Source organism: Xiphias gladius, chromosome 4 (assembly GCF_016859285.1).
Source record: "Xiphias gladius isolate SHS-SW01 ecotype Sanya breed wild chromosome 4, ASM1685928v1, whole genome shotgun sequence".
Classification (NCBI taxonomy): domain Eukaryota; kingdom Metazoa; phylum Chordata; class Actinopteri; order Istiophoriformes; family Xiphiidae; genus Xiphias; species Xiphias gladius.
The window spans coordinates 24,409,964-24,433,578 of NC_053403.1; the positions used below are offsets into that span (position 1 = coordinate 24,409,964).

The window sequence follows — 23,615 nt, forward strand, 5'->3', positions numbered from 1 at the left end:
ATTTAGACAGAGAGACAATTTTCATAATTTTTTCCTCTGTACACCACCACGATTGATCTGAAAGGAAGCCATCAAGATGTTATTAAGGTGTAGACTTTCAGATTTAATTCAAGGGGATTAACAAAAATATCACATCAACCCTTTGGGAATTACAGCCATTTTTATACATAGTACCTAAGTTGTCAGAAGCTCAAAAGTTATTGGACAAATGACTAACAATCAGTTTCATGGCCAGGTGTGGCCTGTTCCCTCAAAAAAGTTGTGGTTTTGGATAAACGTAAAGAAATACATTATCTCCGAAGCCACTGAACTTTTTCTGTATTATACCAGACCAGGATCTTTCCCAAACCTTAAACAAGTGCTGTGAGAGTCTAAGCAGAACCATAACAAAAGGTCTGATAATGCTGGAGTCACTACAAGTGCAATAAAAGGGTCACAAATATAAAGTTTCATCTTTCAAAAAAGCTCAGTAATTTCATAAAACAGCCAGACACTGTAGTTTTTAGTAAAAGTTAACCAATTTTCAGGATTATTAAGGAGGATTAATACGTACAGTATTTGGTTCTCTAGAGAATATTTCTGGCAGGTGACCGTCCTGCTGCAAGAAATATGTGTGTGAGTTCATGGTAATGAAGGACCGTGTCACCCAGTACAAAGTTCTGGCTCATTGATGTGTTCTTAATGAGGAGTGCAAACTTGTCCCCTTTTGGGGAAAACCACCGTGAGTTTTGAATTGGGGGGTATGTATAAAGTAGGATAAAACGGAAATACTCAAGTAAAGTACAACTATCTTGTACATAAAGTGCAGTTCTTGAGTAAATTTACTTAGTTACTTTCCACCGCTGACATTACGCATGATGTCGTTAAACATAACGCTTGTTACAGCAGCGTAGTCATGTCGCTTAAGAAGGGGACGAATGCCAAGCTCAGTGAAAACAACACAAGCTGAATTGAAATGACCTTGTGACATTCTTTCTTTTAGCTGTAGGGGTTGTGAAATCAATTTATAATTTAATAGTTCAAACAGCAGATGTAGTAGCTGTAAAAAAACACATTGGTCTTTGTCAGCTTTTTCATCCCTGATGAGTTTGCATCCCTGTTAATGGTTTTCGGACACCAATGGAGCTCCATCGCACAGAGGAATAAGATATATCAGGCTTTGAATCCAAACACACAGTACTTAGTAATATACATTCATTGTTGGTTTGGGTCTTTTTATGGAATTTCTTGAGAATAAGAAAAACATCAAATGAAGTAACACCTTAACCCCATGAAATCCAAGGAGGACAGCACACACTTGCTTTTATATAGACTTCTTTATTTATACAGCATCAAGCTGAATCACAACTACAACTTATGGCTGAAGCCTTCATTAGGGAAAATGCGAGAGAATGCATTAAAAATTAAAAGTACACTTACCAAGCAGTTTATCGGGAACACCTGGCACGGAATCCATGCCATGAAGAACCGTGGCTGTTTTGGGAGCAAAGGTACGCCCTACCCAGTATCGGTATGGTGTTCCTAATAAAGTGCTGGGTACGTATACTTTTTTCTATAAACGTATGGAACCACTATAGGATCAAGTATGGCTTCCAGTTATGTTTTTATTCTTTTTTCTTAGGGAAGTTTGAAATCGATTAAATATACAACAGTCAATACATCACAAATCAAATCAAATGTATTTGTTCTTGTTATTGATTGTATTTACCTTTTACTTTCCTTATAGGTAGACTCAGTACTTTGACATAATGTTATTTTGTCTGGCAAATTATTTTATCAGTTTTGTGCAGATAACAGATGTAGTGTGTGTGGGTTGGGATTGTGGGAGAGACCTCTCGTTAATGTTATTATATCGACTGTTTTGTGTTATTTTTGGTTAAAGGTTGTTAATTTCTGGGTTTCTGTGTCTGAAGGTGCCCTTGAAAACAAGATAGTGCATCTCAAGGGGTTTATCCTCAATAAAAAATTTGAAATCAATGTCCTAGACAACAGCACTATTAAGAGACAGGCTCTAACTTCCCCTGTACCAAAACATTATCTAGAAAGTCTAGACTACTCTCTCATGGCGTTGAGAAAGTGAATTGTCGTGAGTGAGGGGGCAATCTGGATCTATTGCTTTCGAAACAGGGAGCATTTTGAAATTTACAAATTAAACACATTAGAACCGTTGGACTGAATGAAGAATTAGACTTGAGGGGTTTTATACAAGCTAAGTTTAACTTTGATCATTCAGATTTGATACAATATGGTGAAAATTACATTGCAATTTGATTCATTGTTTGATGGTTTGAATTATTCTGATATAAGCACAAGATGGTGCTACAATGCATGAAGCAAAAAACAGTAACAAGACAGATGACACAAATGATTACTATACGATGCAATTTAGCTATAGGATGCTTGTTTGATATTGTCTATGAAAAGACCGAGTCCGTGTGCGGTCCTCCTCCCTCCGGCAACAAGAATAGATTTATCCTTTAATTGTGGCACCGGAGCGTTCGAATGTATTTCAATCAGGGCCTTTGACATAACATGTTCTATTGCTCACTTTTTACTGTATTTCCTGATGGGCAGTCTTGTTTTTACCGTCTGCGTTCCTAAGTTCTGAGTTGCCTCTGCACCGAGTTGGCTGTATTTATGAAACTACTCTTTAACTCCAACCCTTTCCTGCTGTTTTTTTGAGTTGGGAATATAAACCCTTGCACAGGCTTTCATGCCTTGACTCACAGTATGAGACTTGAACGCTGGAGCCTCACACCTCATCAAAGAATGCCAAACATCAGCCCTCTCCAATTACCCCTGGGAGCTCCGTTCCAGTTTTGTGAATGGTTTTGATAGTGATATCCGCTTTAAGCCTACGTTGTAGTGTGAGGCTCACCCAAAGAAAGAAGGAGTCCCGTGTTCAAACTAAACTACAGCAGCTCAAGCCAAGAGATGACCTGATAAGGCAGAGAAATGAGAGCTAGTGATGATGGGAGAGAGTATAGAGTAGTCAGGGACACTCTTAATCCCTCTCTGCTGTATTTATCTACTTCTATTGTGTCACTAGCTTAGACACTCACTCCCCCCACACTGCATCTCATGGTAGATGAATTACTGAATACCAGTCGGAATGTGCATGTCTTTAAACCAGTATTTCTGACTGAGAACAATTGAACAAGTTTGACAGCTGAAATAAAGGCCATATGATACCTTTGTAGATTGTCAAAAGCAATGTAAATGTGAGACTTTTATGTCACTATAAACATGTTTTGCACAAATTCATAAAATTCCACTGACCTTGACCTGTTTGTCTCAACCGAGAGATCGGCATAAACTCTTCATACAAAGTCAAAATGGGTTACTTAAGATAAATCTTATGAAAGTTTTGGAGAGAGAGAAGGCAGGGTGCAGCTCCGCCTGCAGCTCCTCCCACAGAGAGCAATCACCTCCCTCCTGCTTTTGTTCACTCCCATCATACAGGGGTTAAGTCACCCTCAGAGAGCTCCAAAGTTCACTATAGTTGCCCACAGGCTGATCTCACAGCGGAGCACAACACAGGTGTGCCTGCATCTGAGTGAGGACATTTTCTCTACCTGTTAATCATCAGCCTGGCTGGGACATTAAATTCAGTCTTTTATCTCAGACATTTGACTGATACTTGGCTCTCTGCCTTTATCTGCTTGTGCATCTTTGGCAGCTCCATTTTAGCAGCACTTTTGGACCTTCTGAATCAGACCTGATCAGTTACAGAGCAGCACATTTTAAGTGTTCATCTACAAAGTGCCAGAGAAATGAATTTTGATGAAATTCTCTGTCTTATTGGAGGCTTTGGGAAGTTCCAGAAGATCTTGTATGTATGGATCTGTCTACCTCAGATCTTTCTTGCATTCCACATGCTGGTCTCTGTCTTCACTGGGGCTGTTCCTCCTCATTTATGCCGCTCCACGTGGCCCACAATGGGTGCTCCAGCCTCTTCAAACTTCAGCCGTCTGACTTCACCCGATGGCCAGCCTGAGGTGTCCTGCATCGTCCCCTTGAACCAGAGTGGTGCTATAACTCTTGACAATGGACACCCTAGTGGGAGCTGTCAAGGGGGCTGGGAGTATAGCACGGAGACCTTCCAAAGCACCATAGTAACAGAGGTGAGTTACTTAATTCAGGATTTGAATTTTTCTGAATATCTACATTTTCACCTGATGTGTTTAACATGAGGACTCCTTGCCGCTCAGGAAAATACAAAGGCTTAGGAGTTTTATTGCATTGGGCTCTGGCGATATCTGAGACAGGGTTAAACAGGGTGAAGGTTGAGAGTTAGACCCCTGCAGTGCAGGCATCTTCTAGGTCTTCCCACACACCCTGCCTTCCCCCTAGGTTTTGTAACACAGGACAACTGTGTTGTCGCTAGCAGGAGTGGTTACACAACCAATATGATGTGATTGGACAAAGCAGTGTCAAATGTGGCGACGTAACATGTCAGCTGCAGTGATCAGAGTAACCCGGGCTGAGGGCAAGAAATCTGTTGATTAATCAGACTCTGGAAGGTGGCCCCGCCTGCCCCTGTGGACTTTGATGGGACGATGCCTGGGGCTCTGTAACATTCCAGCTGCGAATAATATTAAAAATCTTAGTGGTATATACAGTAGCTGGCTCTCCAACACAGCAAGTTGCTTATGCACAGCCTCAAGGACAAAGAATTTCCAAAATCTAGCCATGACATGACTTGCGCCGTTATTAAAACAAGACTAAATCTCTAAAGCCTCGGGAGAAGTCGTTAAATGCAGGAATGTTACTTAAACAACACAAAATAAAAGTGTCAGACCAAACAATCAGATGATTTGTTTATTCTTAGCACTATACGAGTACTGTGGCTTAAGAGAAAGGCCATGAAGTCATCAAAATCAAACAGGTTTATCTCTTATGGAGCTTGAATGTTCTCAGGAATTTACCCATTGGTTTCTGATATTTCTCATATATAGGTGGAATTACTTTGGCGCTAGAAGAAAGGTTCAGGTAGCACCATCAAGAACTGCCTAGGGACAACAGATTAAAATTAGCCTATAGGGCTAACCCTGGCTCATTTAGGGTCTTTTTCTGTTGATTAATGAGCACTGTCCCCTATCAAATAAATAGATATATAATTAAAATTAAATTAAAATTAAATCAAAATAAAATTAATTAAAACATCCTTAAGATTTAACCTGTGGCAAACCATGAATGTGTACCAATGATTACATTGAGATGCAATATCCAGTAATGTTTGAGATACCTAGGCCTAAGTGTTTGTCAAGGGGAACTGTGGGCATAACCTGTCACCAAAGGAAAGGTCAGCGGATGTCACAGAAATGTTTAATCTTCATCCCCTGGGGACCACAAATATACATGCCATAATTCGTGGCAATCTGGCCAGTCGTTTTGAAGTTATGTCACTGTAGGTCTCGCCACTTTTGCCCCATTCTTAAACTCAGTGAGCAGGTAGACTTTCCAAAATGGAAACTGTTTTCACCTAGTTTGTTGCCTTTGTTTCTTGCAGTGGGACCTAGTTTGTGACAGTGCCAGCCTGAACAACATGGGCTCCTCCATCTACATGTTTGGCCTCCTTGTTGGAGCAGTGGTGTTTGGGAGCTTAGCTGATAAGTAAGTCATCTATGTATCCTCAGAGCACCATTCAATGTATGATGTAACTCCAAACTCCTTGTTCCCTTGTTTTGTCTTGTGTTTCTAGAATTTTGCATTAGTACAAATTTTTAGGTTTTGTTTACGTGGAATGACCAAGTTGGGAAATGTCTCATCTCGTTCCAGGTACGGTCGTAGGATCATCATCCTCATCAACCTGGCTATCCAGGCTGTATTTGGTGTCGGTGCTGCTTTCGCCCCTAATTTTTATGCCTACACTGCCCTTCGCTTTATGGTTGGAACATCCATCTCTGGTGTTATAATGAATGCATTTGTCCTAGGTCAGTGTGTTGTAGAAACTTTAAGCTTTTTCTGCCTAATTTCATGGTTTAGTTTAATTTAAAGTGTAAATTCACTCAATTTACTGTCACTGCCTGTTCATCCAGGCAGATTGGTTTGGTTTAAAGTTTGGTTTGGTTTTTGATCAGTGGTGTGTTTATTAAGCACATTGAGAAAATAAAGGCAGTCTTCTGTCAATTTAAAATGTTTGAGTGCTAAAACTGTATTTTGTACACTAAGATCGATGAATAATCAGGATATATTGTGGTCTTAAAATTGGAGACTACAAATTTTTAACAGAAAGCATACATGGCAGCGTGGAGTCCAAAAGATGTAGGCCTTTACCAGGCTGGCAGGACTATCAAGTACATGCTACTGGATGCATTATGTGAAATTGTAGGGTCTAGCATTTTTAGACCAAAGGTAAGGGACTACAATTCAGGATATTTAATGTGAAACACTAAATCTCTAGCGTATCCCCCTAATAATGAGCGTAATAATTGTGATTATCATTGGAGCCATAATTGTGAAGGCCCATGGCATTGAATTGACAACAGTTTGAAATACTGTAAAATGTTGACAAAAATTGTATATTAGATGTTGATGTCGCATCCCAGTATGCACATACATATAATTTTGTTATTGTGTGTACAGTCAGTATGCTTTGTAATCCCTGTCCTGTTAATGTCCCATACAGGTACAGAATGGACAGGACCTAAGCAGCGGATGCTGGCCGGTATAATCACTGACTACTTCTTTGGTTTTGGCTACATCATGCTGGCCGGAGTGGCATACCTCATAAGAGACTGGCGTAAACTGCAGCTGGCTATTTCAGTACCTGGCTTCCTCTTCATCTTCTACATCTGGTGAGTGGGCAGCAGTGTGACCCAGATGACATGCAGTTTGAATGGTATGCCGAGAAAAAAAGACAAATAAAGGCTTTTCCAAAAGTTTCCAAAAATGACTTTGAGTTGTGTTGTGCTTGTGAAAGTCTGTGATAAGGGAAATCCCCTTTCATTCTCTGTGAGAAAATGTGAAACTAGTGCTCATTGTCATGCATGTTTGGTGCCAAATACCTCTCATACCTTTGGTGTGACAGTACAGGAAAATGCACTGGCCCAAATTGACGAGTATCACTCTGTTTGTCTCCTCCTAAGGATCTTACCTATGATGCTCATTTTTACTTGTCAAACACAACTGACAAAATGAATAATGGCTGCATTCCATTCAGGGGATGTTCTTAGTTTAACCTGCCCTTTTTCTTGCCATCAGAAGTCAATTTGCCTACAGTGTGAAAGTGTCCCCCTGCTGCACAATGGTTCAGGTACAGGTGTTTGTAAATAGGTTACCTGAGCAATTTGTCGTTACATTTTTAGGGTGTTGCCAAAGTCAGCTCGCTGGTTAATGGCCAATGACAGGAAAGAGGAAGCATGGGAGCTGATCCAGAAAGCAGCACAGATGAACGGGAAGCCCCTCACCAAAGATCTGGAGATGTGTCAGGTATGGCCGCAACACGTTTTTATTATTTACTAGTCTATGGCTATTTGCTTTTATTTAATCTTTACAAAATGCCAACAATAATAACAACTACCTGTTACACCCAAAACTGATATAAAATTGACCATTCACTGGGCCCTGTCCTCATTCTCACACAGCACATATGCAAGTTTACAATGATAACGGTGGCAGATTTTCTATTGAAATTCTTAGCCAATGGGTCCTTAATTTCGTACACAGATAGACAAAGGCAACTTCTTACCTGCGATTTTGCCAGCTGAAATGACAATAGTTGCTAGCAGATGTTAAAAGCTATAGCTAGCTAATTAGGCTAAAGTTAGCTTCAACATTTTTATTTCACGTTTACAGCTGACTAGTAATAAAACAAAAATCCTTTCAAAGGTATCTTAAATATGTACTTATATATGTATTTGGTGGCTACATACATGTCGGCCTCATATGCTAAATGACTGAGGCTAAATATGCATTTCTCAGCCAAAATGTCACTATTCTCATCTCTCTTTTAAGGATTCATGTAGAATTCATGAAGGTAAAGAAACAGCATTGTTCTTGTCATGCAGTGTAGAGCTTGTTAGTCCAGGTCTTATAATTATGATAAGGAAAAATGCTATACCAGACACATATTTTGTTCTAATGGAAACCCGTTTGGCTGCTTTGCTTACATACTTGTTGATATTTACATATTTACAAGAGAAATGCTTTTAGGATGAGGACTAAATCGTCTATTTGGAAAATATAAAGCTACAGTATCTCTGTTAATGTTGGCTGGGGTTGCTGCAGTGTTCCCCAAATTCAAAAACAGCAGGAAAACATTAGCCTAAACCAGTGTTGCCAACTGTTTTCAATGGAAAGTAGCTAAAGCCTGCTTTAAAAGTCGGCAGATGTCACTAGATCAAGTGCCTACTTATTCTGACTAGCAGCCAAAAATGGAACAAAGACAGTCGAGTAAAATGTAATATTTGTCAACATGCAACCAAATCTGATTTTATATATATCATGATAAATGAATATCAAAATCATTATTTGTAGACCTCCTCATTGGTGGTGGTTCTCTTGCTCTAGTCACAGTGAGAGAGTAATACCTGTGTGACACAGGCACTCCAGAGTCAAACAGATGGCTCTGGCTATGTCTGAAGCAACCATTATTACTTTGCATAAATGTTTTGATCAATGGTAATCATTTAAACATGCAAAGTACTTAAACAGCACTGTGTCTCATTCACTCTATAAACCTGTCTCCAAAGTCTCCCACTCACCGTCTTTCTCACTGCTTCACCAGGCCTATAAAATTGAAGGGAAACCAGAGGTGATGAAAAAACACTCATTCATAGACCTTGTTCGAACCCCAAAAATGAGGAAGCAGTCCCTGATTGTTTTTTATCTCTGGTGAGTATGAGCAAAATATTACCTTCTCTTTACATCAGTTTCAGTAAGACTACAGAGTACATCCACATTGGTGTATGAACGTTTTCCTCTCTGTTTTGGCTTTTCAGCCATTCTAAGCCAGTGCCTTACACATTAAAAGTCTAGCTTTTCAGAAGAGTTTGTCGTAGTGGAAGATACGGCCCCACATTGTTGTGTAGGCAATGAAAACTGAGCTTTTGAAAAATGAAGACATAAGCCTGCCCACACATGGCTTGGGGCTATGTGGCAGCTGACTCAAGAAGACAAAGTTCTGTCAGCTCTAGACCTCTGTGACCACTCATTTCAAATGACAGCGTAGCCAATCCCGCGCAGGTGTTGTCATTATTTTTCAGTTGTCAGACGACTTTGAAACCTTTAAAAAATTGGATTTGATTGAAGGGCGAAGGCAGCAGCACAGGAGCTACTGTCCATCTTTATGAGTATTTGCAATCAAATTAGAATTTCTGCTCATTCAATTGTCAGACAATAGAAAAATTAGTAAATGAGACCATTTCAGTTTGACTGGAAACAGACACTCAGCAAGGAAACCAACTGTAACTTTTTTTTTGTTGCTGTTTGCTGGATGAAATAGGACAAAAAGTTAGAGATTTAGTTGTTCTTAGAGTTTCATTGTGGACGAAGATACAGTATCTACCAAAAAGGCCTGCTAATGTGGGCACTACATTTTCACATGGAAGCCGTTCAGAGAGTTGTGCTCTGTTGTACACACAAAAGGGGACAGAATGAGCTGTGTCAGTGATGAAAAAATACAGCTGAGAGAGAAGTGCCAACCCAGCTTACTTTCTCACCTCTGCACAGCTGGCCAGTCACTGTGAGAAGTAGGTGGATAACCCCCCCCCCAAAAAAAAAAAATTCCAACATTGGAAAGGTGTTGGACGGGAGGTCTACATCCAACAAGCAATTAGATGGCGTATACTGGTGCCTTTAATGAAGACATAGTTTAACACACTGACCCGGTCTGTCTTTTGCTGGTTACTTTTGAAGCCCAAGAAAAGAGGTCTTTGTAATGAAAATTTTGAGCTGCTCTGGCAATTAGGACAGAACTTCACAGGTCTGCGTTAACTGTGCCGTACTGTACTATACTGTACTGTACTGTACACCAAACAGCTATGATCAGAACCCATACACTGGGTACAGTTCACGTGATCCCACAGGACAGCAAGAACCTGGAAAAAACATTGCTGACCTCAAATGGTACTGTAGTCATGCAGTAAGCTGCATCCTCTTTTCCTTCTTTTTTTAGTGTTTTACATTCACAAACAGAAGCAGCAGAACTACACAGTCCCTGGATAAAACAGGAGGGGCACTTGGGGGTTTTTTCGCCTCCTGCATTTCAAACAGTCTGGAAAGTTGCTTTTTCAGTGCACTCTTCTTTGCCATGTTTTGTCGAAGCCATGTTGAAGCGCATTCCTCCATCCCAATAATTCAAACTGAACTTTAAATTTTTTTCTTTTTATAGTTTATTTATGGCATTTTTTTAAATCAATGGGACAAGCAAAAACACAAACTGAAAGACTAGTACACAAAACCTATAGGAAAAACAAAGAGGAAGAAACTAAACGAGAAACAAATGGGGAGAAAATCTGTTTTGCAGCATTCCAAAAATCAAAGTTATGCAATACACTTCCTTTCATTTCTCATGATCATGTACAAGGCCAAATCCTTCGTTTACTGCCTCTTAAACAGATTCAGAAAGAATTTAGAAGACTTTACAGACTAAAGACAAGTATCTTGAAATTATACTTTCTAGGGGGGCTGTGTAACGTTAAGCAACTCAAATTCATTTACATTTCTTTCCTATATACTGTATAGACTAGCTGGTCTCCCATCACTGAAGATAAAAGGGATGAATAAGGCAGCAAACAATTGATAAAATAGAATCAGCAGGTGAAAAAGTCTCAAGTTAAATAGAACTTTTAAAACCAAAAAAAAAAAAAAAAGAGTTCCTGTGGTTAACAATGGGGATTAGCGACAGATCAGTAGAAACAGAGGAAGAGCCACGTGCAGCTCCTCCCTGTTAACAAGCCAGCTCTCTGGTCTGTTACTCACTGAGTACAGACCAAAGAGCTGCAGACACAGTGAGCTCAGAGGATGGCAACCAACCCTACCCCTTTCACAGAGCTGAGTTGGCAGCTTTGAATACTTTCAAGGCAGGATTGAGTGTCTGCCCAACAAGTTACTAGACTCTTTTTTGAAGTGAAGTTGATGAACAGTTGGCAACACTGCAGTTCAGAGAGGTGGGGAGATTAGGTCATCCTAAACAAAACCAGAGCCAGGCCTGGTTTTCTTTAGGAGCAGAGCCAGGTCTGGTTTTGTTCAGGATGATAAACTTTAATATCTCAGAACTGGCTGTAGCTGAAGCCCCTCTATGGTCATTTTATGCAAAGTGACAGCGAAATATTATTATCTGAATAGTTTGTGAGGTCAGGACTGTGATAGTGTAACAAAACCCTAATCAACAGAAACAATGAAAAAATTACAGAAAAAAGTTTTTTTAAGTGATACTTTGTCTCTTCCTGTCACTTCTTTGACCGATCTCTTTTTCAGTGTTTAGTACTGAAACAGTTTGGCACTATGGTTATATTTTTTTATATTGTGTCAATGTTAAAACAGTGTTACAAAAAAGTAGAGAACCAAGACCTATGACAATTGATCACTGCCACCCACAGTGTAATCCGTAACATAATCCACCAAATTACTGATCCAAATACAAACTGATGACATTAAAGTCCTTACAGAGAAATGTGGTTTATAATTCACTGTGGTTTGGTGGCTTTCTCTGCACAGAGTTTTAAAAAAGGCTGGTCAAAGTGGCAGTAATCTGTTTTTTACGAACAGATTTTAAAAAATATATTCATATGGAATCATTTCAAATCTGATTTGAGTCACTTTCATATGTGGCCCTACACTTGATGTCTGGTTTGTAGCAACGCAGCAGCAGTTGCTGGGCCATTTTTAGGCATAAACACAGCTGGAGGGGCACCAAAGGAGAGGAAGAAATATTTCGTATTTAATTTCAGAACCACACTCTACTTTTAAAAGTCTATCACACACTGATGTCCAATGCACTCATAACATTGTTAGAAAAATCACTGCTCACTCGCAGATGCTGAGAGGAGGCTACGGGCAGACTACGGGTAGAAAGTCAATCTGCTGGGGGCTCATGCTCACTTTCATATCATTAGCCTTCTGCCTGCTGCTTATTTTGGGACCCTGGGGTTCATTGCTCTCTTCCAATGCTGTGTAAGAATCACGTATGAGTAACCAGGTTAATTATGTTCCATCCAAACATGAGAGTATGATCCACACCAGGATGCTCTATCAGTGGGATACAGATAATACTGTATGCATAAGTAATTATGTCCCAAACCAGGCAAATTCAGGCATTTTGATTGGTAAATATCTGCTATAGATTAAGATGTTGGCTCCTGAAATGACAGCTGTCCAAATTATCCAACTGTGCTCTGTTAAAACACTGAAAGCTTGTGACCCACTGAGCCACAAAATGAACTATATAAAATTAGTGGTCCTTTTTCAGTTAATAATGTGACAGCAGAAGCAGAGAATTATGTGAGCAGAGCGACATTTTGCATGTAAAACCATAGCTCTAAAGCGCTGCTGTTAATGCTGAGGTTAACAAGAGTCTGTCTGATCATGCAACAGATTTACACTGACATCCTCTCTCTGTTGATATTTCAGAAAATATTATAGGAAACAAGCACGTTGTTGTCTATTAACGCAATGCTACTAAGCTGTAAAACATATCGAAACTGCTTCACTAATTTTATGACAGGCTCTAAGTGTGCACCGTAGGTTGTATAATGAAGGAAAAAACTACAATAAAAATAAATATTGGATTGTAAAACATACTCAGAACATTGATAAGTGAAAGTCTCATACTGATAATCCTTGCACCTCAAAACAGAAATGACAGACTGTGATGAAGATTAAGGTGAAGATAAGTTCGGACACTCCTGTAAGGATGATCAGTAACCTGATAATAACAGGAACCAGCAACTGGTATTGAATATTGGCCACACTGAAAAGATTTGTGAACAGTCTGACTGAAAAAAGGTTTGCATATTGGCAATAAACTTTCCTTGAAGACTAAGGCTTGCCGGCTAAATCTGCAGTAAGCGAGAGCAGCAAGTGTAATGTAGGTATTTTGCAGATGCTTTTTGCCCAGCATGTGAGCATTCCTGAAGCATCAACAGGCTAAGAGGGAACATCCCTCCTATGAGCTGTAACGACAACAGCTTGCCGTTGTTGTTTCTCCATATGCGGACCAAATAGACTCAGTGGACCAAATTTAAAGAGGCACTGCACATTTAAACATGTTTTTTGAGCTGTAAACTAAATGATATGACTGTACTGTAATGAAACACATCAGTGCTGGTGTTGATGTTGACATTTCTTTACTATAGTTATAAAAATCAGCATTTCATGGGCTGAAAAACACACCATCTACTGTTTTACATCATCCTGAACCTTGCAAGGTCAATGCTGACATAGAGTCGAATGTTTGGGACTTATTTACATCATGAAATTTATACTCAAAAAAGAATGTTAACGTCTTCTAATCAGAGGTGGGCAGCCCACCTCCCCCTAGCAACTGTCCTTGAGTGGGAGTCTATGAAACCACAGTCATTTTCAAACATATACTGATCAACAGAAATGTACACTATTTTTTGCTAACCCTCTACCTAGGTTTTTCGAATTTGGCACGGGGGTTTAGACTTATGCTTTCGATGGCTGTAGAGGCACCATCAGGCAGCATTCTTTCCCTTCAGACCCTCATGCCTCAACAGTGGTTACAGATGGCAGATGGTCCCCTGATAGCAACACAATGCTATGTACATTTGCAGTTGGCATTTACAGAGAGTGCTATTCTAACTACATGCTCGGCTCCAAGAGCTCCGGCTTCAGGCATTACTGAGGCTGGAGCCAACAGCTCGAATTGATATAGCTACACCACACTAATGTCCACTTCAGGGGATTCTGGAGGGGAAAACACCTCCACCTCCAAAGAGCCTTCTAGCATAGGTGCCTTGTGGTCACTGAGCAACTCCTGAATCTTATAAACATAAGATGGATCAACTTTTGAATTAGTTTTTGATCCTTAACAGTAAAGCTGAAATAAATGTAGAAACAAGGCTAGGTTAAAAACTATTATGTGGCTAGACCGCCCTTTATCTGTTTCCTTCTCTCCTACTCTCTGTGCTCACATATATAGTAATTTAATCCAGCTGAGTTCACAATAAATCTGTTCTCATTTAAATGTTTTCTGTTTCTGTTGCCAAACAACGGAACAAGTATGAAATAGTGACTATAACACGGCCCATTAAGAATACATGTTAACCAGCAGTCACTACCAAGCCATTTCAAAGCTGCTGCTCTGCACTGATAAAATCCTGATCTTATAACAGTGACATCGTCTGACAAAATCAGCAGACACACAAGTTCAATACAACGGTGATGGGATGTTAGTTATATCAACTTGTAAAATGATCACTCAGAGAGAAAGTTAGAAGCTCATTCACGTCTATGCAGCTGCCATGTGGACAACCTCGACCCCAACCTCACGGGGAAATACTGGAGACTCTCTTCTACAGAAAGTAGCGAAAGTTTGTCCAAAAAGTCGTTTGATTTGTCACTAGGTGCTTTTGTGAAGAAAAGTCACTTAAGAGGTATGAAAAGTCGGGAAAACCCCCGACAAAGGTGCTAAGTTGGCAACACTACCTGTAAACAACCCCCTGATGACGCAATAAAGACTGTTTGCACCAATTCATCAGTGGTCAGTGGGGAAACTCCAACACTCAGCTGGCCGACCAATGGTGGAACTTCATCACTCAGTCACGCAGCATACGGCTGAACAACGTAACTTTATCGCTCAGTCAATCAGTCAGTCACGGACATTCGCCTTTATAGGGCTGGCCCCGCTTTTGCAGTCCAGCCAAAAATGGTAGTGGTCGCTATGCTAACATGCTCACACTTGCAGTGTTGACAGATTTAATTCAACAACTTAGTTTAAGCATGCTACCATTAGCATACTGTAATTTGCTATCATTTAAATTAGCACTTAACATAAGTACAGCTGAGGCTGATGGGGTCATTAGTTTTGCAGGTAGTTGGTTATAAACATAAGTAATGGACAAACTTAAAGTATGATCTGATTATGGAACTAGGTCATGTGAGAAATGTTGCCAGATGATCCAAATCATTATAGTTTTTAATCTAATTAATATTTGGAGGATTTTATCGGGATGTTTTGTCAGAAATATTTTTAATTCCTGCATGTGTCTTTGCATTTGGAAACTTTGGTGCAAAACACAAATTAAGTTTTGGTCTTTTAAAAAAGTCTCAAGGTTACTTTAAAACTATTTTTGCTGCCTCAGCATCTGTTAAAGTTGCTTCATTGCAGCTGTATAATCATAAAGATGCAGTATGAGGTTAGGGGGAACAGTGTGTAATTGACCTTTATTGAATTGACCTCGCATTGCGAGTAAAACTCAAAAAATTAAAATGGTTCTCCTGTAAAAACTAAACCACAGTTTTAAATAGAGGGATAAAGCGAGAACAAACAAATAACCAGAACAGACACTGAATGATATAAACTACTGAATATCATACAGGTCAAGTCTGTTCATTTATTGGAGTAGAAGGGTATATTAAGGTCGCTCTGTTTAGGATTTGAAAATTCCTTACCTAGGCACCATCTGGTGATAGTGTCAATAATGACATTGGCAGAGAACAATTTGTCAAAATTTGTTCCAATTTTCACCTGGGATTGTTTCATTTTTCTGCAAACAAAACTGTATCTAATCATAATCATTTAAAAATATTCTAACATACTATCTTTAAGTGCTTGGATTAAGAACATGAGACTCTTTGTCTAACTTGTCTGCTGAATACAGTGACAGTGTGTTGATTATATCAAGAAGGTAACAAAGAGGTCGCACAACTATCTGAATGGCATCATGCTCTCCTTCAAAACAATGTTATTTTCCCTTCTTTTCTTCCCCACCTGTCTTAGGTTTGTCAACGTGCTCGTGTATTATGGCCTGTCCCTCAACATTTCTGACTTTGGAATGAACATCTATCTGACCCAGATGATCTTTGGCCTGGTGGAGATGCCTGCACGCACCATCACCCTGTTCACCCTCAACCGCTCCCGCAAGATCTCCCAACTGGCTTTCCTAGCTGTGGGTGGCACAGCCTGCCTGCTGACCATCTTCATTCCCAGTGGTATGGACACACATGTCATTGATTGAGAAATTACCATGTTGTGAGAGCCAAACGGTAGTGAATCTCTACTGTCGCTGGTGACTTTTCTCATTCTGTCAACGTACATTTTTAGGGCCTATCTATTCTAAAAATGTAGTTGGCAGGTTGGAAATAAGCTACTTTTCATATTCAGTTTACACTCTGTGTCAGAAGCTTTTCCTTCACTTTTCTTTGCCCTCTCCACTAGACCTATCTGTCATCAAAACAGTCTTGGCCATTATTGGGAAGTTTGGAATCACAGCGTCTCTGTCCATTATTTATGTCTACTCAGCTGAGGTGTTTCCCACTGTTATCAGGTGAGTTGGCCTTTATATCTCAGCGAAGTTCTTGAGCTAGAATTGATGCGACTTATCAGTTTTTCTGCCCTGGATAAACCTGTTCTGGTTGCTAATGTCTCTGAGTCACTCCGAGACAGGTTGTATGATTTTAAGAGGTTTATGACCCTGCGTGGTATTAAATTTGAAACAAAGCCAGCTATGATGTTGTAACTGAAGTGTGATGTCAAAAAAGCCATTTGACTCAAAGCAATCAGCAGTCTATTATTTATTGTTTAGTGTAGAAAGGACTTTATTGAATGCAGATAACGTTTTGGCAACTTGTTTCTGGCGTGATTTTTCATTGCCATCCATTTATCCTGGAGCACTCCAGGTCTCTATCTTATCTTATTCAGACAAATTGGTCTTCTGAGCAAACACATACAAGGGGACTGTCTGCAAAGCTTAGCAATTGCTGTTAAATGTTCAGTGACAAAGATTTCGACTCTCTCAGATCACAAAATAAGAAAGGGTAACAAACATAGTGTATCATCCCAGACAAAATACTTTATAGTACAGCTGATGCAGACATTTTTAATATTTATTGACAAATGTTGGCTACTGACAGAGCAAAAACAGGCTATTATTCTGAGGAAACAAGACGAACAGTATCTTTGAGCACTGTAGCAGAAGTCTGGCAGGACTGTTTTTGCAGTCCTCTACCTGGCACCTGCCAAATTTCTATTAGATTTTCTTTTGAAAAACTGTTTGCCCCATCCTACACAGACTGTAAGACATAAAATAAGAACCTTGTGGAAATTTAATCTAAAAAATGCAAGTAGTTCTGTAATTTAATTATGCTGAATATGTAACTATTGGAACTATAAGTGGAATGTGTCCCTGTTTATCTGATTTATTACATATGTGGTTTTCCAGAGCAATAGATACAAACCAAATGCGGAAAAATCAGACTTTAAAGCAGGAGTTTAATATTAGTGTTTACAGACTGACGCCATCTACATACACTATTTCAGTGTATTGATCAGATTTTGAGGTATCTGGTTTTTCTACAAGACAACTGCATTAATGTGCATGTTTAATCCATATAATGAGGGGCTTCCTTTACTATTAGATATATCTAGATGCTTACACCTTAGTCACTTTCTTCTAACCAAAGTTTTGGCCACGAGAAGATGTCGTCAGGTCGCGTCCTACCTTCCTCGGACGTTTCAACACTGAACCACAACGTCCTCTAGTGCGTGGGTCGGCAGTGATGGCCAGTCACCGCCCATCTTCTCCTGGCTTCCAGCTCAACTCCTCCCACCTGTTCCAAAGTCAACAAGAGGCTCTTTCAGACCGTATGACTATGTCAGGCCTCAGGGATGCTTGGACAACATGTGGAATGTGTAGTTCTCTTCCCAGGTCCACCCTCATCTCCCACAATTGTGCCAGTTGCAGGAGGCTCTTCTTGGACTTCCTGGAGGAGCTTGGTTTTTCCCTGTCCCTGATGAACTGTATGGATGGGGCTGGTCTCATACGGGTTCTGACGAGAGACCCAGGTTCTCCATGGTCTCCGAGAACCTTGTCATGACGCCATCTGTATCTCCCTTGGCTAAGACGGTCTTGCACCCCGCCAGTATGTGCACCACTGTGCCTCTCTTGCTGCATAACATGCACAATTGGTCCTCCCTCTTTCCCCATCTTTGCAGGTCTGTTGCTGGTGTTGGAAGAGTGTTGTATCACATGATCTTCAGCTTTGGCAGATCCAACTTTGTCCAGGCTCCTTGTGATCCAAGTTCCACAGCACTTAACCTTCGCCCTTTCTCCTCCACGTGTCGGACCTCGGTTTGGATCATGTGTCTCCTTTACCCTGCTTCTGCTTCCCCCCATTGCTGGAAGAGGGTGGTTTCCGAGTCCTTGTCTCTCCATGATGTCCTTCAACTTCAGCATGCTTTCTGCCTTTGCTAATGATGTGTCAGCTGCCCAATTGCATCCTGATTCTGTGTTGACGCCTACACCTCTGGCCTTTTCACCGCTGGAGTCTCTGTACATCATGACAACCCTGCACTTTAAATCCTTGAACTCCTCAAACACCAATGATAGGGGTAGCTGTAATTGTCCAGACCTGATGTATAGCACTACTGACGTGAAACTTGTTGAATTTCAAGCCACCTGTGAAGGTGTTTGTTCACTCGCCTCTTGAGTCCTTCCACTGATGTCAAACGCATTTCATAAATTGTCAGTAGCCACCCAGGTCTTTGTAGCAGACCATGTTTGACGAGCCTAGCCTTGAACTTACCCTGTAAGCCTGATCCCTCTATCTTTCTCAGCCATTCATATGCCTGTTTCACTGACCCAGATATGTTGCTTCTGTCAGTGAGAGAGGCACTTACCTAGAAATTTTAGAGGGTTTGATGCAGTGGACATCCAAGTTGATGGACTCAGAGCTGAAACTCGCTGGTCCCGTTTCTGATCACCATGTTTCTTGACTTCCTTGGTTTGAACTTCTTATTGTTAAATATAAGAACTCAGCCTATGTTGGTCCTGAAACGATGACCATCATTGGTTGAGTACCTTAACGCCAGAAGGATCTTAATCCAGTAGTATCCCTCTACATTGTGGCTTACACCAGTGATTCCCACCTAGGGCTACATGTACCCAATTGAGTATTTTAGCAGTTACCACAGGGTAGGTAAAAGATTGTGCAGCAGTTCAGCTAATTTCAAAAAATGTAAATTGTGATTTGATTTAAAAAAAAAAAAAAGCAATCAAATCAGACATACAGGATTTGGGTTCGGAAGGAATACTATATTCATGCAAACAGAATTATGAATTGAGACTGATCTTCAGGGTATTTGTTGTCACAATTACAGTAAACTACCACTTATGACAGACTGGCTGCACAGGAGACACCTCACTCCAACCCGAGTTAGTTATAATACTTGAATACCACTTGCTGCGACTGACCGTGCATGAAAACTAGTGAGCAAAGATGTCATAATAGATAGCTAAAAGTAAAGGGTCATTGTTTGCAATGTCCAGCCTCTGCCAGTAAAAATGGTAGTTGTATGAATGCAAACATACTTAAAAAAAGAGACCAAGTCATATATATATATTACTATTCCAAGATCATTACTTCTTGTAAGAAAAAATATTGCACTGGTATCCTTTTTTATTAATGATACAGATGAAGACATACGGCAGATAACAAGCTAAACTAATATAAGCTAACTCTCAACAAAAACTGAACATTACAGCTAACCTTTATGATGGTAGGATTTATTGCAGGGCTGTTTTATTAGACTACTTTAGTTTTAGTGGCTTTAGAAAGTTTTCAGACTCCTTCACTTTTTGCGCACTTTTATGTGTTGTGGATTTCATTTTAAATTGATAACATTGCCATTTTTGCCCATCAATCTACGCTCAATGACACACAATGGTGAAGGGAAAACGTTTTTAGAAATTTTTTGCAAATTTATTGAAAATCAAAATCTGAAATCTCTCATTTATAAAGGCCTTCAGACCCTTTGCTGTGGCTCCAAACTGTGGTCAGGTGCATCCCGCTTGCTTTAATTATCCTTGAGATGAGTCTGGAGCTTGACTGGAGTCCATCTATGGCAAACTGAATTAACTGGGCATAGTTTAGAAAGGCACACACCTGTATATATACCTGTATATCTAAGGTCCCGCAATTCACACTGTATGTCAGGACAAAAACAGGGCCATGAAGTCCGAGGAACTCTCTGTACACCTCTGAGATAAAACTGTGGCAAGGCGTAGATTACAGCAAGGGTATAAAACCATTTCTAAAGCTCTGAGTGTTCCCAGGAGAACAGTGGCCTCAATAATTTTGAAATGGATAAGTTTGGAGCCACCAGGACTCTTCCTAAAGTTGGCCATCCAGCCAAACTGAGTAACTGGACAAGAACCCAGGTCAGGGATTTGACACAGCTGTCACTCTAACAGAGCTTCAGAATTCCTCTGCAGAGATGGGAGAACCTGCTGTAGGGACAACCATTTTAGCAGCAATCCATCATTTAGGCCTTTATGGTAGAGTGGCTAGATGGGAGCAACTTTGAGTAAAAAGCAGATGACAGCCTGCTTGGAGTTTGTCAAAATGGCATTTAAAGGAATCTTAGAGCATGAGGGAAAAGAGTCTCTGGTCTGACGAGAGGAAAATTGAGGTTTAGTTAATAAACTGACAAAAGAGTGCATATTATGTGCCAATATTACGTGTAGTACTGAACCCAATAATTAATTTAACTATCAATTAATCTGCTGGTTATTTTCTCGATTAATTGTTTCCAAAAAATAGTGAAAATTGACCTTCACAAGTCTGACTTGATGTCTTCACATTGCTTCTTTTGTCTTGACCAACTGTCCAAAACACAAAAATAAGAAAAAGACAAGTGGCACATCTTCACAACTGAGAAGCTGGAACTAGGTAATGTTAAGTTTTTTTTAGCTTAAAACATTATATAAATTATGGATCAACTATCAAATTAATCATCAAATTGATAATTACTGCAGATGAATTTTCTGTTGATCAATCAATTGACTATGGCATCTCTAATTATGTGCATATACTGTGCTATATTAGAGTATATAACAATATTAAAACATGTAATGTCCAAAACATTGTTATCAGAGAATTTTGACTGTCACATATTGATATCAGGATTGGTCCTCTGAACTTTATTATCAAACAGGATCTAGCAAAATGAACATTGTAACAAGAGTGGTCAGCTCTTGACCCACAAGTTGACCCACTCAGAATGGGGAGAAGCCCAAAGGCCTTGTTTGCATGGTGTCAGCGTGTTTGTTGGGATAAATTATCTGTTCACCGTAAACTTTTGCTGGATCACTAATGTGAAATGTTATTAGAAATTCTATCGTCAGTTACAGGCCACCATCACACAATGGCAGGATACATTTTCTACCAATCTCGTTGTACTGATAAAAATCATGTAGATCAAAGATTTCTCTGAAGGCCCTGTAATTACATAGAGACTTGGCAGCAGAATAAATGGCTCAGCAGGCTCAGTAATGATGTGCCTTTAGGGTCCGGATTAAGGTCTTTCTTTCTTCTCATTACTTTCTAATTTACAGACAAAATGGGATCGGTATAGGCTCCATGTGTGCTCGGACTGGAGGAGTCCTGGCTCCCATGATGTACCTGCTGAGGAGCATCAGTCCGCAGGCTCCCATGGTCCTGTGTGGTCTCTGCCCCCTGCTGGGCTCCGCCCTCACCTTGCTGCTGCCTGAGACAGCCAATAAGCCCCTTCCTGACACTATTGAAGACATAGAGGGAAACAACCTGAGGTCTGACACCATCACTTTTATACCATTATTTTTAAAGTTTATTAAAAAACAAAACAAACAAAAAAAAAACTTAGTGGTGTCTATCCATGCTGCAGAGGTTTTTTTTTTTTTTTAACAGGTTTTGATATGGTGAATGGAAATTTGGTTCTGTGCTCAAGTACTACACCATGGAGCTACTGTTCTTTGGCAGAAAGTGGTATATCACAGCCAAAATAACAGTACCAATAATAATAATAATAATAATAATAATAATAATAATAATAATAGGGTCAAACTTTTGGATATTATAACAAACACATTTTGCTTTTTATCTCCCCTGTTTTATCAGAAGAAAGTGTATTCATGTTAGCTAGCTGGTTGTAAGAGTAAAAGCACCACAGCACACTCAGATTGAGAAACTTAGACGGTGATGACAGAGTTCAAGGTCATTATTGTAAAAACAGTCTTTAATCTTTTTTTTTTTTTTTGCTGAATCATATTGTTAACCTGCAGCCTGGTAATGTTCCATGATTTGATACGAGTCTGAGGCCCAGGGGTTTGGAACCACTGAACTTGTAGAGACATTGCACCTCATATAGGAACCAAACGTACAAACTCATATGATTGGTTCTTCACTACAATGTTTCAGAGATTTATGAACATTTTAAGCATTCACCAATTTACTTGTATTTTTCTCTCTTAGGTGCGAACGAAATTCACATGTGGTCCAGACCTGTCGTATGAGTCATGTACAGATAGTTTGTCTTTCTCCACAGCGGGGAAAACATTTTGACCTAAAATCGTAAAGCCTTACTCAGAATGACATTGAAATGAATTCAAATGAAATACTTAACTAAGACAAAGTTATGTAGAATTAACATTCTGTCCACCATATCATCATCATCATGGCTGCGAATTGATTGAGGTTTTTCACATTTTCTGAATTTTATTGGCATATTTTGTCAGAGCAACTTCTACATTTCAATTTTCTGTTGGAAAATTCTCTCACTCTTACAGCTGCCTCAGGGTCTTTATGCAGATCTCTTTCCACTTTCATCCTCTGATGACAGTGTAATATCACCTACTGTAGGCTGTAATATACTCTTGTCTAATATGCCTGGGAGTGTTACATCCCCCTTGGTTTCGGTAACCAAACAGTTGCTGTTAATAAGAGGTCTCAAATTTCCCAATGGTCATTAAATCAGCAGTGACCAGAAACTCTTTAAAACGAGCTGATTAGCATTGGAGTCAAGGCACAATATGTTTCAGCTTTCTAAAAAAGTAGAATTTGAAGATTTAATACTAGACTGTACTGTTCTCTCTCCAAATTCTGTTGTTGTTCCACGACTGTAGCGAGGCACAAAGCTGCCTTTGAATAAAATGTTGTCGTCTCTTTCTTGGTCAGTGAGGAGGATGGTGGTGTGAAGCCAGTCATCTGTGACACTTCTCTGAGGAACACAAATGTCGGCGTCACCATGATGGACTGACAAACAACAGCAGCACCAGTGTGAGCTGCCACATCTCATGAGCCAGTCAGTTCTCTTCAGGACTATACCGAAGACAAAAGTCTATGCTTCCAGTGGAAGTCAAGATTAGTCTTTGTTTTTGTGGGTCTTTGCAAGTTACCCAGATTCTGAAAACTTATACAAAAGTTTGTGTTTTTAATCTTTTTCCCCCTTATTTTTGTAGAAGTTTGTTTTTATATGTCGTCGATACTGAAATATCTTATTAACAGTCATTTGTAATGCAAATGACACAGTTGTACAATTTCAAAGTGAATTCTTATATCCAGGTGGAGGGAAAACACGAGTCCTCAAAGAGCCAGCGTAGCTAGGAATCCATGACACTGGTCCCATGGTCCCTGTCTTTCAGTTGCCATAACTTGCACTCGTGTCATGC

General features: G+C 39.9%; 1 protein-coding gene across 1 annotated transcript; it reads left to right on the forward strand.

The window, feature by feature from the left end:
* The first annotated feature begins 3,773 nt into the window (after positions 1-3,773).
* si:dkey-119m7.4 (uncharacterized protein LOC560629 homolog) lies at positions 3,774-23,203 on the forward strand. The gene is made up of 10 exons (XM_040126047.1): positions 3,774-4,124; positions 5,513-5,616; positions 5,782-5,936; positions 6,632-6,800; positions 7,311-7,434; positions 8,732-8,838; positions 15,911-16,122; positions 16,349-16,457; positions 21,525-21,737; positions 23,122-23,203. Exons 1-10 carry the CDS (start codon positions 3,774-3,776, stop codon positions 23,201-23,203), a joined length of 1,626 nt encoding a protein of 541 aa, XP_039981981.1.
* The last annotated feature ends 412 nt before the right edge of the window (positions 23,204-23,615 follow it).

What these genes read in the sequence shown, in the direction of transcription:
- si:dkey-119m7.4 (XM_040126047.1), top strand. Translation starts at nt 3,774, where the DNA reads ATGAATTTTGATGAAATTCTCTGTCTTATTGGAGGCTTTGGGAAGTTC. An exon ending in AAAGCACCATAGTAACAGAG is followed by an intron (nt 4,125 to 5,512) that starts GTGAGTTACTTA and finishes TGTTTCTTGCAG; the next exon opens with TGGGACCTAGTTTGTGACAG. An exon ending in AATGAATGCATTTGTCCTAG is followed by an intron (nt 5,937 to 6,631) that starts GTCAGTGTGTTG and finishes TGTCCCATACAG; the next exon opens with GTACAGAATGGACAGGACCT.